This window comes from Phoca vitulina, unplaced genomic scaffold (genome assembly GCF_004348235.1).
Source record: "Phoca vitulina isolate PV1807 unplaced genomic scaffold, GSC_HSeal_1.0 scaffold15, whole genome shotgun sequence".
NCBI lineage: Eukaryota > Metazoa > Chordata > Mammalia > Carnivora > Phocidae > Phoca > Phoca vitulina.
The window spans coordinates 37961867-37977558 of NW_022589718.1; the positions used below are offsets into that span (position 1 = coordinate 37961867).

At 39.1% G+C, this 15692-nt stretch overlaps 1 protein-coding gene across 2 annotated transcripts in view; it reads left to right on the plus strand.

Annotated features, from left to right (window-relative positions):
* The window catches only part of CSMD1 (CUB and Sushi multiple domains 1), a 2006418-nt gene that overhangs the window by 1834706 nt on the left and 156020 nt on the right, over positions 1-15692 (plus strand). For both annotated transcript variants that reach the window (XM_032413252.1, XM_032413253.1), the window contains exon 42: positions 7824-8012. In XM_032413252.1, coding sequence (XP_032269143.1) covers positions 7824-8012 — 189 coding nt within the window. The remainder of the gene's footprint in view (positions 1-7823; positions 8013-15692) is intronic.

Consider the following 15692-nt stretch of genomic DNA (forward strand, 5'->3'; position numbering starts at 1 on the left):
CAGGTGTACACACATACAGAGGTGCATGCACACACAAAGGTGCACACTCAGATGCACACACAAAAGCACACACACACACAGGTGCACACACACACAGAGCCGCACACACACGCAGACGCACACACAAAGGTGCACACACACGTCTATTTCTATATAATTTTTAATGTACCCTTGACTCCTGTCTTTCTTCGGCTTCCACTCTCTGGGAGACACTTTTTGAGCATTATGTACACCAGCTTCCTCAGTTTCTGCGTCTCGTCCTGCCTTGTCTTTCCCGTTCTTATCTAGCCTCTGACCCAGCACCGTGCCCACCCCGTCACCCCTCCAGCAGCCCCCACGTTGCTAAAGCCCACAGGCACGCACCTCGTCCTGCGTTCCTCGGTAGCGCCGCGCGCCGTCCGCCCCGCGGGTTCCCTGCCCCGCTGCGTGCGCTCGGGGACAGCACGGCTCTGGCTGATGCCACGGGCCCACGGGCTGCTTCCTCCTTTGCCTTCGGGTTCACACGCTCCCATGCGGGGCTCAGTCGCAGCCCCCTGTTTTCGTCACTCACGTCCCCCGAGCGTCCTGACTCAGAGACGGCAGTGGGGATGACTCGTGGACAGCTAGCCGCTGGTCTCACCAGGTCGGGTTCCGCGAGTCCCGGACCCGCACGTCTGTCGCGCGCAGCACCTCCCCGGGCATCGCGCGGGCGCTCGGGCCCTGTGTGCAGCGCGAGCGCACCATTTCCTCTTCCAGGTCGGCTCCTCTTCCAGTCTTCCCCAGCTCTCTGGGTAAACAGTGCACATTTTAGCCCGTTGCTTCAGCTGTAAACCTGGTGCTGGTCCCGGGGACTCCTTGCCCCTCCGCGGCCGACATCACCTCCATCGTCGTCCTTGCCCCAGCTCCGCAGTATCTCTGGGGTGCTGGCAGATCCCTCAGTCAACATCACACACCTCCTCCTAACCATCCTCATCTTCCTCCTAGAAAACCGTCAGACTCTTTAAAGTCTTCCCACACTGATTGTCCCTACTTCAGAGGCTGAAGCATCAGCAGCCCTGGTATCTACAATTAAATGAAAAACAACTTCGGATTTAGTAAGGAGACCCATTATCTGAAGGGATTATTTATTGCCCTGGGGGAAGAGGTCTATTTCAATAGAAAGAACAATGCTCTAACCATAAGATGAGCACAGGTCTCCAGGGTTAGGGAAAAGGGTTTTTCCTCTCTACAGATGAGGGAAAGCCTACGGGCACTGGGTGTGGGGAAGCAGGAGAGGCCATGATGGGTGGTGGGCCAGAGAAGGTCTTACCCGAAGGCCGACCTGCTCACAGGGGCGCTGGCTGCTGGCTCGGGGGGGGGGCGCCAAGGGACCCGGACCTGGTGGAGCGAGAGACCAGTGTTGGGTTAGCATGCGTTTTGTTCTGACCCATCAGTGGGAACAAGCAGTTCAGCTAACCATTTCCGAGACAAAGAATGAGAATTTGGAGGATTTATGTCTCGTCAGGTCATAGGCAAACAAAGGTGCTCCTGAGTTTTATCTAAGCGGTAGGGTAGAGGAAGATCATGGAATGGAGGCATTTCTGGGCACAGAAAAGAGTATGAGTGTGTGTGTTGGGGTTTTCCCTCCCCTTTCCTGGTGAGAAGGCTTTTGCAGGTGTCTGAGAGAGACAGAAGTGCGTTTCACCTCAACACACCTCCCCTTTGTTACGCCCCCTTCTTCTGTCTGTGTAGCTGAATTGAAAACTTGAACAGTATTTACTATGAATTCCATGCTTCTCTTTCCTATTTTTATATATCTGATTTCTACCCTTTCCCTATTTCTATTGAAGTATATTTTGTTGAAGTATGAACATTTCATTCATGATCATAATTTTAAACTTGGTTATTATATGGTGCCCTCCATTGTTCAATTGTCATGATCTTAATATATGAGTCAATAAGAAAAATATACCTAATCACATTTCTTCCATAAGCTGCCAATTAAGTGATTTATCTCTGTTGATTTCAAGAACTTTCAAAAAGTCTTCTCCATTTTGAATATTTTTAATACTGTATTCAAAATTTAACTTTTGTTTCCTTAGTGACCTCCAAAAATCAAATACAAATTCCCATGAATTTACATGGAAGTTTTGGAACTATACTTTAGTATAATTTTGAAACTACATTTTATCTTACATAACTCTAACCTCTATAGTTCAAATTTTTTTTTTGTTTTATTTCTCTTGATATTTTCCAGGTAGGGTTATTAAGGCCATATCTACACAGTTCTAAAGCTATCAATTACTTAAATCCAAAAAGAATGGTCTAAAATAAACACACACACACACACACACAGAGTCTAAATAGGGATTATCTAGACAAGAGGTCAGAAATTGCTGCAGTTGGCTGGCAAAATACCATTTTAACAATTTAAATTTTAAATATTTAGTATTAAATTTCATACAATTTGTGAAATATCCACAGATCCACTTTCCTTTATCTTGCAGTGTCAGAATCTGCAAACATTTGGTCAGTGTTCACATGGAGGGACAGTCCCCTCAAGTGTCACAGTGATGGCCCCTTGCAGAGTAGAAAGGCATTGGCTTCAAAAGTCCCCTTTAGTCCCTGCAAGCTTTGATCATTGATGTTGTCTGTGTGGCCTTTAAACATTTTATTTGGTGAATTCTCGTATCGGCCAAACATCTGGTCGGCTGAGCAAATGTTTTATTTACTTGATGCCTGACTCTGTTTATCCAAGTTAAAAATAAATAAATAATTCCTAAGCAATATATATTTTATTGTAGGCAGTTGATTTCCTATAAATGAGAGCTATAAAAGTAAATTAAATAAAAAGTTTGGGAACATGAATTTGAGGTGTTCCAAGGGTAGCATATCTGACAGGGATGACAGTTAGATAGTTTATCAGTGTTTGTCATCTTATAAAATTTATAAATGGGCAAAATGACACAGTTCTGACTTGTATGTCACATCAAAATTCCTAGGTCCTACTTGAGACGTATAAGTTAAGCTTATAATTAATAACTCATAAGATGCTTAAGTCATGCAGATAAGTCTTGTCATTCTCAGTGATGTCTATGTCATACCCCTTATTCTTAAACCTTGTCATTTATTTATGGCCATATAAAGGTCAAAAATGTTACCATGGATGTAGCTGTCCAGAAGTTAAATGACTTATCCAGAACTTGAGAAATGGAAGGTGAAGAGCCGTGTTGAATAAAATTGAGTTCGTGTACCCTATTTCTAAGTCAAAGACTGAAAAACGAAGGGCAGCATGAAGATATTTATCAATTCTTTAGATATTGGAAAATATAGTGGATATCAGAAAAATGACTACATGATCCCATTGGCGGTCACATTACACACCTATAATTTAAACACTTGATGCCATATTGCTTGAGATTGATAGATGTGAATAATATTTTCCTAGATCCAAATAAATGATTCCCCTATGGAAGATAAAATTCAGTGGGTTCCTTTACTCTTATAATATTGGTATGGGCTTATTGGTACTTAGATTTTCATAATGTTTGTGAAATTTGGGGCCATTAAGAATTTTAGTGACTCTCTTTTGCTTTTGGTTTTTGTAAGTCAACATTTGGAGAAGTTAAGTATTCCTCTCTCTGTCTCTCTTTCTTACATTATAATGTAATAATGCCATGCCAAAAAAGAACTTACAGGTAATTTTAATTCTTTAGCTATAGGAAGTAAAAAGGCCTTCTTTCTTCAAAGATCCACTCTTTCTAGTTTTCCTTTTGCTCTATGTACTAAGCACCTTTATTTTTTTAAAGGGATAAGTTAAATCTTCTTATTCATTTATTCAATCATAAAACTGTTGAATTTGAGTGACTTGAATCTATGAGAAGAGAGGCATTCATTTGTAGATACAGATTTTTCCCCTTTAGCAAAAGCAATCAAACTGCCTCTATGTGCAATGAGCAGCAGAAGGATACCTTCTAGCTGGCTGTATGAGCACACTAACTGTTCCTTAGCGACCCAGCCACACATTTCTGCATGGAATCCGTGTGCCTCTGAAACTGAGTTGCTCTCTTTGCTTTCACCGTGATATTCTGAACCACCATGGGTTAATGAGAAGAGCGAGGTTGGGGGTCTACTCTATCCTTTTCACCCATCTGCATGAGCAAATCAAGTTCTCAACAGGCAGCCCTTTATATGGAAGACTATCTCACATAAAAATGCTGAAAACAGCAGACAACTAGCAGCTGTATCAATTCTCATCCCTCTCGGGCATCCTAGTTTAAGATGGAGAAAGCACTGACGGTGGTAGTCCATCTTACAAGCTGACCCGCTTTCTCCCTGCAGACCATACGGATTTGCCTTTCCTTTTATGGGTTGGCCTAAAGTAGAGGTAACAATCTCAATCAGCTTCTCCCTTAAGAGACTCATCCCTCTGCACCAAAAACACACCTGGACAGTGCATGTCAGCTACGTCTCCTAGGTGATGCCCACATCCCAGCTGAGATTTGCTGCGTGCTCCCTAGTCAGTCCTCCCCAAGCTTCTGATGCAGTGGTGGAAGAGGATTCTCAGTGTAGTGTGTCGCCTGAGAATCCAACAGTTCCTTTGGATTAAAATCAGACTTTCTCCACAATGTAAAGGCCATCATGAAAAAAGTCTACTGAGCACTCCTCCGCGGTTGCTCAAAGCACAAGACACAACCACAGTCACAATTGGGAGCAAGCAGCTTGGCTAGCCATCCCCCAGCCAAGGCTCTGGGCTGCCCAGAAAGCACAGGATTGGCTGCAACCTTAGCAACAGTGCAGGTTGGCTTCATTGGTAGCTATTGGGATCAAGGAGTTTGCATGACCAATAAAGAACATTGGGGTGGATAATCTAACTTAAAACTAAGAACCAGGATCATTCCCTTGTTGCAAAGGAAGAGAGATCTGCCATCTTAGCCATCATAACAGCCAGTCTGGGAAGCAGGGAGCTTATATATGGGTGCACTTCAGAAATCCTGTGGATTACCAGATGTGGCTTAATGCTCCTGGGCCCCCAGCTTGATTTTTTCGTGGAGAGGGAAGTCAAGCACCTGAGGGAGGCTTCAAAGCCATATTCAGTGTAGACATGGATTCATCTGCAGCCTCTCCTCCCTGTAACAGGCTGTGAGTAAACATGTGTGAGTCTGTGTGTTAAATGCTATTTCACGTGACAATTCATTAGCAATCTCTATCAACTGTTACCTTGTTTATAACATATTGTGATAACTGATGCTTGTGTTGATACCCCAGAGTCACTGCTGAAACGGGAATGGAATCTTTCAATGAGGAGGATGCTATGTTGAACACAGTTTTATTTGATTCTTCTCACATGGAAACCGCCATCCAAATATATGTATATATACATATATATATATATGTATATATACATATATATAGCTACGTATATATATATGTATATATACATATATATGTATATATATATTTACATATATATATGAGTTTTTATTAGCGGTTGTATGTGATATATTAGAAGACTCATTTCTCCAACAGACTTTATTATATTTCAAGCAAAACAAGAATGAGAACAAACTGCTGATTTCATTCTAAAAGAGTATAATAAAGAAGGAAATTGGTTGATAGTTGAAACACAGTATGGGGTTCTGTTCTTTTTGTGAACATGGGTCTATAAAGTAAATTTAGACTCAAATAAAAAGATTACAAGGAGGCATACTATGCACTGTGGATATTTGCTAAGCCGTTTGGCCCTGGATTTCAGGAAAAGGCTGTTTGCAAGGCTTTCAGTGTGGGGTGGCCCTTGGGAGAGGTGGGCAGCCTTGCTGTGTGTTTGCCAGGTTGGTCCAGGAAGGGGCACAATAAGGGGATAAAGAAAAGGAGTGTGTGTGTGCACGTGAGTAAACATGTATGGATGTGCCAGTGTGTGTGTGTGTGTACGTGTGTGGGGTGCTTGTGTGCATGTGTAAATGTGTGTGTGTGTGGTTTGTGCACGTTTGGTGTGTGCATCTGTGTGTGTTCATGCATATGTAGTAGAAAGAGAGAGAGACACACACTGATTTGTCTTGGCTTTCTGTTCTCACGGTCCCTATCTTTATACGCATTGCATAGTTTTCTAAGCTTCTAGTTTTCAAATAGGAGGTGATATTATAAAAGCAATTGATAATGACAAACAGGCCACTAGTCCGTGAGGTATTTTCCTTCAAGACATTTTTTTTTCATACAGGTTTGAATGCTCTTTTCTTTTAGACAACTATAGATTTGTTCCCTTGAAGTCTGGTACTTTGTAGGAGATTTCAACAGTCAAATAGTGTACTTATAAGATGAAGAAAAATAAAATTGGAGAACATCTTTGTAGACTGTGCAGCTATTGTCTTGATGCTAGATTGCTAATTCCAAAATTGTGAGTTAAAAGCACTTTTTCTTTTGCAAATGGTTATTAGAGCTTTGAATTTCATTAATAATAATTGTGATTATGGTGCTTATTGATCTGGAAGAAATCCTTAAATAGGTAATTTCTCCTTCTCATTGTCTTAGGAATTCCATGTTATAATGTGGCTTCACCAAAAAGCAGCCCCAGAAAACTCATTATATTATTGGTAAATTTTTGATTTTGTGTAGATGAATGTTTTTCTCCATACTGAGTTCTAAAGGTTACATGTCATAGCAGTGAGTTAAGAATACTCCAGTAACTTTTTTCCTCTTAGTATCCATATATCATGCATGTAATTCCCTACTAATAATCAAATGTGCTACAAATAAAATGAAATAAATTTATGTTTAGCACATTGCTGTTTATAAAGTCCGCTTGCATGAATCACCCTATGTGATCTCCATCCGATCTTGTTGAGCAGACAGCCCTCCTGCGCTAGTCCAGTGGACACCAGAGGGCAGGCGTGGGGCAGGGGGGGATTCCTGCATGGCCCCCTGGGTGTCTTTGTCTCCCTCCAGGTTCCTCCTGGTTCCTCACCCTGGGGAAGCCAGTGCCAGGAATTATCTGAAGCTGCTGAAAGACCTCTGCATTGATGCATCTTCTGATTTCTGCTTCCTGCTTGCAATCCCTCTTTAGCTGTTTATCTGACTCTTGTCCAGAGACATACAGTTGCAAATATCAAAATAAATAATGAAGTGAAATTAAGGATTTTTTAATCTGCTAACAGCAGTGAGGGTTTAACCATACTGTTAAAATTTAAAATTTATCTCACAATTCGGGAACTTGCAAAGACACTGTGTGCGAACTGCTGTATCTTTATTATATTGGAAATGTAAATATGATTTATTGCATAAACTATATCTTATTAAAAAGATTGTACTGATAGTAATTGCTAGTGCAATTCTTCTACAGAACTTTTTTTTTAAATAAGAAAATGGAATGGATTTTTTTAAATTTTATTTGTAATGAACAATTAATTAAAAAATCAAAACATAACAACCACATTATTTCTTAGTCAATAACACTTAGAATGGAGTGCTAGTATAATTCTCTTTTAAATTAGAAGGAAATTAGGTCCACATTCGCCTGACATTCTTTATAGGGAATTTTTATTATCATTTGTTTTACTTTTTTATAAAAGTCAATTCACACCATCTACTTTTCTTCCAAGGTAAACACCATCAAATAGATTGTTGGTATGTGCTTTTCGACTTCTAAAGCACACAGTTAGCTACTTATTAATTGGAAGTTGTTATAATTCTGTTACTACTAATAATTATTGTTTTACTTAGGATGGTAAGTGGCAACTTGGAGCAACTTCAGAAGTAAGTTTTAAAACTTACTGAAAACACTGGTCTTAAGAAGCTGTATGTGATCATAGCCTTCTGAATTCCAGACTAACTTAAATTCTTATAGTTGAGCTTGATTCTGTCTGTTTCAGCCTATGAACTACAGAACTGCCCGGACCCACCTCCTTTTCAGAATGGTTATATGATCAACTCAGACTACAGTGTGGGACAATCCATTTCTTTCGAGTGTTACCCTGGGTACATTTTAATCGGCCACCCAGTCCTTACCTGTCAGCACGGGATCAACAGAAACTGGAATTATCCCTTTCCAAGATGTGACGGTAGGCTAATTGTTCTTGGCAACAAATTATATTTTTCACGTATACAGTAGTGCATTAATTATTAAATGGACGTATTAAAAAATCCATTCATTTATTCAACAGATATTTATTAGGAATCTATTATGTTAAACTCATTCTACTTATTATTTCAGGAATATATCATATGCCAGTAAGTTAAAAATATGAATAAATAGGCCTTGCCCTCAAGGAAATTGTAAAGAAAACAAAATAATAAACGCAAATATGTATAACGCAAACCAGACACAAGGGAAGTGTTTTGATGAATTGCGTGGAGAAGGATGGTGTTTGCTTGGGAAGTGACCAGGGAAATCTTTATAATGGTAGTAGTATTTAGAATTACAGTCATTCCACCAAATTATGGGATTAGTGGAAGAATGGATGCTTATTAATTTTACCCTGGATTTTTTTTCATTTTTTTATTCTTTAACTTTTACAATAATCATATATTGCTTTTGTATTTCAGCAAACTGATTTTATTTTTGTAGTGGGCCTTGAAGTATATATACTATTTTGCTATTCAGAGATGGAATATCCAGGGTAGAAAAAATAGTGTAAACAAAGACAGGGCGTAGAAATGGTCTTAGGAAAAAATAAAGTAGTGCAGTGATAAAGTAGTTCAATGATGCGTGATGATCAGGGTTTCTCGGGAGATGTGGGAATCAGGTGGTGATGGAGGGAAATCTGGATTCATCAAATATCCCTAGTCTGAGCAGGAATCACTTCTTCGAAGCTTCTCTATGACTACCTGATTTTTTTGACGATTTTGAAATTTTTGTAATATCAAGTTGAAATTAATAGATCAAGTACTTATGAGGAAAGCATATGAAACAGAAAAGTTCCTGTAAGCCTAATATTAGAACATTATATTGAGTGAAAAAATAATGAAATTATCAACTCTGTGGTCCTTTGAAATGCTAAACATTTATATCCCACCAGGCAAAAGGGAAAGGCAACTAGCTGTGTTTGAATTTCTTCTGAAAAAGTAAAAACAAAACAAAACCACTGGTGGACTTTTTAAATTATATTTTTCACCTGTATTTTTCCATTCTATATTATTGTAAAAAAACTATGAAAAAAAAAAACTTCAGCTGTATTTTTTTAATTCCTTGTCTTAAAAAAAAGGAAATAAAAGTTAAATTAATCCTAGTCTAATGCAAATTTAATAACATGTAAAACAGCATTTAAAAAATTACTTTATAAAACTAAGTATAGCAGTAGCATATCTGGTGCTTTTTATTAAAACACCTAAAAACCTTTTTTTATTACTCTCCATTTAAAAATTCATTTATCTGCATATCTATAAAATACTTTGAATTGTCATGATGAAACCCTTTTCTTATTTGTAATTTTCACCTGAGTTCTTTGAATTCATATGCACATGGGAGACTTCTTGGCTTGATATTAAAAAGTAGAGTTAAATATTTAAAAAGGCTTCATCTTTTTAAGCTCTGTTTTCAAATATAGCAGTAACTGCTGGCTTAGAATTATTTTGTGAGCATGAAAGTAACAAAATATATTGTTTGTGATGTAGCTCAAAGGGGATGCCACCTTTTATAATTACACCATGATCTGTCATTCGACCCAGAGTTGGCCAGACTGAAGCTAAATTCCTCCAGACACCAGCTGAAAGTATGAGAGTAGCCCCCAAACCACCCTGAGGTTGGATGATTCACTAAGAGGACCACAGAACTCACTAAGCTATTGTACTCTGGTTGTGGTTTATAACAAGGAAAAGACACATGAAAATCATGGGAAAAGATGCCTAGGTTACAGTCTAGGAGGATGCATCACTCTCAGAGAACTAATGGGCGACAATATGCCCAGAATATTGCCAACCTGAGAAGCTCACTGGGTCTTAATGCCCAGAGTTTTTAATTGGGGCTCTGTTAGGTAGGTATAACTGCTTGATGGGTTGCCTGGTGGTTGATGTCAGCTTCCAGACCAACTGATATCCTGTAACCCAAAGGCCCCACCTTAAATTCCATGGCTGGTCTTTCTGGCACAGTCAGCCCCATCCTAAAACTATTAGGTATGGGCAGCACCCACACGAAACAAAGATACTCCTATCAGGTATGTCCTTAATCCCCCCTGCCAGCCCCCCAGAATAGAGGGCTAGACCTCTCTATAGACAAGGTCAAATTCTTTACTACACAAATATTTTTACCGTTATCTGTCTCTTCATATCTATAATGTCATAGACAAAATAAAAAACCAAAACATAAAATTCAAATAAAATTATATCATAAAATGAACTTTCTAGGCACCATCCAATGTGTGTTTAATATCCTTTCCATATTGGATTAAACTCAAGAAAAAAATAAGCAGAGGGTATTATTGTATAGCAAAAGTTATTTTATCTGTGAAAGGTTGTATTCCCAAAAAGATATATATAGTTTTAAAAAAAGTCTTTGTTTGCTGATAATGGTGGGCTGTTGAGATGTCCATTAGTGTCCACTTACACTATGGTTAAGCTCCTCACAAGACACCAGCAAACTCTGCTGATTATCCAGAATGCTCACCTGAAATGTATTTTATTAATTCAGCGTGGTTTTTCAGTTCAGAGTTATTCTTGGTGTGTAGAACAAATGTACTGAAAAATAATCTTCAAAGGTCCAACCCAGTTAACTTCAGAAGAATATCAGAATACATCAGAGATACTTGGGGTGAAAAAACAAAAACAAAAACATAGCTACTTTGAACAACTTCTGGCATCTTTAGTAAAAATTGAACAATTTAGACAATTAAGATTCAAGAATTCTAAATCTTAAGGCATCAATCTTCATAAGCATATACTAAACCAATTTCTGTGTACATGCTGACAGTATTAATATGTTTATTGTATAAGGATTTATTATGTAAAGTTAGTGTATTCTAAATTCATTTGAAAAATATCTGGACTAAAAGTATGATATCTATTAAGAGAAAAAAGAAAAAATAGGTCTCAAGTGACTTGAGAAATTCAAGACATTATTTTTGCCAGTAACATAATTATATAGAAGTCTGAGTTTAAAAAATTTGGGTTATAATTGTTAAAAAATGGTTAAAAGGACTTGTTTATTAGTTTACTAAATGTAATTTGATAATTAAATATGCATCTCTACTTACAAATACAGTTTAAAAATTTTAGATTTTTTGTTGACCTAATCTTTTATCACTGAAATATGTATGTAGATATACTTTTAAGATTATTTTTTTTAAGATTTTTTTTTTTTTTTTTTTTTAAGTTAAGCACTGCCCTAGTGTTCCTCAACTTAAAATGCAGTAATATCTGTGGTGGGGAACTATGTGGATAGAGATAATTACTAGATAACTTAATATGTTGCAATTAACGTGTTAGCAACTTCTTTTAGATTGACAGATTTTTGTAAGCAGAACACTATTTGATTACATAATTGACATGAGAAATCCAACCAGCCAAAGAATATGTTATTATATACATAATTTTTAAAATTAAGGTTTACCAAGTTGATTGATGAATACAGAAAATAATCTCTCCCAATAGTTTAGAATAAAAATGACATCCTAAATCTGAGGGGGAGACGAACCATGAGAGACGATGGACTCTGAAAAACAAACTGAGGGTTCTAGAGGGGAGGGGGGTGGGGGGATGGGTTAGCCTGGTGAATGGGTATTAAGGAGGGCACATATTGAATGGAGCACTGGGTGTTATACGCAAACAATGAATCATGGAACGCTACATCAAAAACTAATGTAATGTATGGTGATTAACATAACAATAAAATTTTAAAAAAAAGCAAATAGGCTTGAAATGAGAAAAATATTTTTTTTACGATCTCTGGTAGTAACCTAAGTATCTCCAAATTAGTCTTTTAATTACCCACGGAGCTTGTTGTATACCTCAGTCTTAGAAACAGGGTCTATGATGATGTTACCAGAATGAACACACCAAAAAAGTATGTACTTTACTACATTATATATGTATCTTGGTAATAAATACCTAATACTGACAATAAAAAAAAAACGACATCCTAAAGAATACAACTCTTTTTACTTATATTTATAAATATTTATAGTATTTATATAATATTATAATATGTTATATGTAAGATTTATATTTATATAAACATAATATTTATGTTATAAATATTATTTTAAATATTTCCATTATCACACAGTCCCTAAGATAGAGTGCACTATGTCTCTCTAACTTAAAACCATCATAAGGAAACCAAAGTAATTAAAGGAAAAAAAAAATAGCTCTAAAACACCTACAGTGCTCCACATATTCGGTGACATCAGGCATTCAGTTCCTGGTTACATTGATAGTCAAGAGTTTAAAATTCATAAATATTCATGCCAAATGTAGGTATTGGTTGTTTCGTACTGTAGGCTTTTTCTTTACCCTCCTTTTAAAAGTTAGGCAGAAATCTTAATATAATCCTGGAGAAAACCATCTATAAATTATAACTGTCCTAGTGGATATTTAGGGTTTTTAAAATTTAATTTCTGATTGAAATCAGTTAAGCTCTTTCTATCCATCTCAATTCAGAGACAGTCACTTTGTACATGTTTAAATGGAGAAAAATCACAATAAAGACATGTGTGGGCGCCCCTTGATTTTTCCAAGTCTAGCCCCAGGTAGAATGAAGTGACAGTGAGTCTCCACCTCCCTGTGCTGATGTCCACTATGCCCACCAGCTCATCTTCCAGTATCTTCTGGCTCTGGCCTCACATGAGCAGGAATTGGTGAGGTACACCCATCACTTTTTGTATGAGCCACCTGAAAGTTTCATGTTCTCAAACAATGGTGAAGTGAACGGAATCCACGTGATACTTCAGGCAGGGGCACCAGGTGGAGTGGGGTAGGAAGTGAGGATGGGGAGGAAGGCTTTTTCCATATAAACAGGCGCTGAACAAACTTCACACTGCATGAGACATACAGTAAGACAGCACCTCCATCATACTCCGTATGGCTACTGCTGGCTCTAGCACTGGACGGAAGTGGACAACTTAATCATCTTCACGTATGTATCTTTCTCTGGAGAAACACATACAGAAGTAACCTGAGAACATTTTCTCATTAACTGTGCTTCACACAGCAGTCCTTTCTCACAACCTATTCTTAACATGCATCCGTGTAAAGTTACAGACAACACTCACTCTGACCCTCCTGGCCACCAGTGGGTGCCTTTTTCCTACAACAGCAGTTCTGCGACACTGCCGGAGAGTCTCCCCGAGGAGAGCTTCTGATCCCACAGGTGAAACTCCCAGTCTCACAAGGCTGCCCCTGCCCTAATTCGGATGCCAACCCCAAGTCCAGATTGTCACTTGTGCTCCTCATTGACTGGTTATAAAGCAGAAGTCTCTAGGACTCCCTCCTCCTACTGGATGAATTTACTAGAGCAACTCACAGAACCCAGGAAAACATTTTACTTACAAGATTACAGATCAATACAGAGGATATAACTCAGGAACAGCCAGATGGAAGAGATGCAGAGGGCAAGGTGTGTTGGAAGGTGAGCAGAGTCATATTCTCTCCAAGTGAACCATCCTCCCAGCTCCCCAAGCGTTCACCAACCCAGAAGTTCCCCAGACCCCTTCCTTTGGGGTTTTTATGGAGTCTTCATTACAGAGGCATGATGATTAAATCTCTGGCCCATGGTGATTAAGTTGACCTCCAGCTCCTCCCATTCCCTGGAGGTTAAGGATGGGGCTGAAATTTCCAATCCTGGATTACTTGTTTGGTTCCCCTGGCAACCAGCCCCACCCTCGGACGCTTTCCTAGTCACCTTATTAAGGTAAGCTCAGGTGTGGCTGAAAGGGTCTTGTTATGAAAAACAAAGGATACCTTCATCTCTTTTATCACTTAGCTTTTATCCAAGGTTTCCCGAGCCTTGTGCCAAGGACAGGGAGGAAGACCGAATATGTATTTCTTATTATAAGTCACAATATCACAGTGTACATTTGCGAATATATGAATGACTATGTGTCTGTTGACTCTTTGGCTCCCTGAAGTGGAGGAGGGTCTGACACCCATGTCCCTTCCGATTCTGAAGTGTAGTGCACAGTACGCTGATGGGCTCTGTCCTGTCCAGCTGGTGGGCTTCCTTGTCCCAGGCACACAGTGAGGAGCTCGAGGTGCCCGCTCGGCTGTGGTGCACGGATCCTCCTGCGACTAGAGGCCCCTCAGAGCAGCTTCAGGATTGATCTCCACCTCAGGATCCACGTCATGCCGAGTTAGATCCCACATCCACAGGCTCTGTGGACTTCAAGTGACATTCCCCCCAGACGTGGAAATCTAAATATGCCTGTGGGGCCACAACAATGAGGGAAAAGCCTTCTCTGGGATCACAGACAGGTCAGGGGATGTGGTGAAGGAAACTTCCTCTCATTTTTCTTAGGATCCTCTTTTCTCCTCTCTAGACGGCACAGCAACATTTGCCTTGAAGAATTTTATGTGCATTCATGGAATGTTATTAGCTCATGTGACAGTGCTGTTTGTTCTTTCCCTCACCGTACTTACACAAGTTGACTTTTATACTCACTTAGCATTTGCTTGGTACCTTTCTCATCACTACACAGTAAGATCCAAAGGTCTCTGCGGTTCTCTGCTCTGTCTCCCACTCTAAACCCACATGTCCTGGTCTGTGATAGACTCTCAATAAATAATCCTTGAATAAGTAAATGGTGGACTTGTTATTTGAATATCATATATAAATCATGGCAAGGATTGCCATGCTTACTGTCCTAGAGCTATTAAGTAACATAAAGAACACCAGAAGCCAGCAATGTGTCCTCGAAAGAAAATCACCGTATCATTTCTTTTGCCCTTGAAGAGATGGGTACCATCCTTTTTGTTTGTTTTGTTGTGTTTTTTCACCATTGGGAAGGGTGCTCCTATATATAATGTGGTTATACAATTATAAGATTCAACTTGAAAGGTCAAAATGCACAAGGGAAGTCTTGGGGATTATAGATTATAAGTCAATAGCAAATGAATAACCTCAAGTCCACGTAAGATGTGTCAGCCCACTTGCTTCAATACATTCATTACTAAAATATTTTGTGGTGACTCTCTTACTCATTTTTAATTCATCAATTACTTATTGTCTCTTATTTATTGTGATATGAGCTAGGCATTGGGGATTCGTGAAAGTGGGTTGTGGGTAGAGGTGAAAATGAACACCGTCCCTGACTTCTAGCCGCTGACCATCTAATGGTGAGAATAGCTGGCAGCCAATTATAGCCATGAGACAGGTGAACAAACGTGGCCATCCAGAGCCAAGCTGCCTCTAAGGGGGAGGTAACATTTGAGTTGAGTTTTGAAGAAACGGATCAGCTCACCCTGGCAGCAGGGTAGGAGAAAAGCCTTTGAACTTTTCAAGCAGAGTGAGTATTTGCATAAAGTTTGGAGGTGAGAGAAAGTATGACATCTTCCAGGCACACAAGTAACTCAGTGACTGCAGCCGAGATCATGGCCCCATTTTACAGATTATAGTTGCCCCTGTGCTTTGCTTTGCTAGTTTACAAAGCAAAGTTTGGCAGCCTCCAAATCCCATTTATCAATACTCATTCCATAACATTTCTAAAATGTTCTCCACGGCCCCTTCTTCTAATGACTCTATCCAAAACCTGGGCTGGGTTCAATCTATTTTACACTGGAACATTCTCTACCTCCTTTGAAATACATATGCGTCT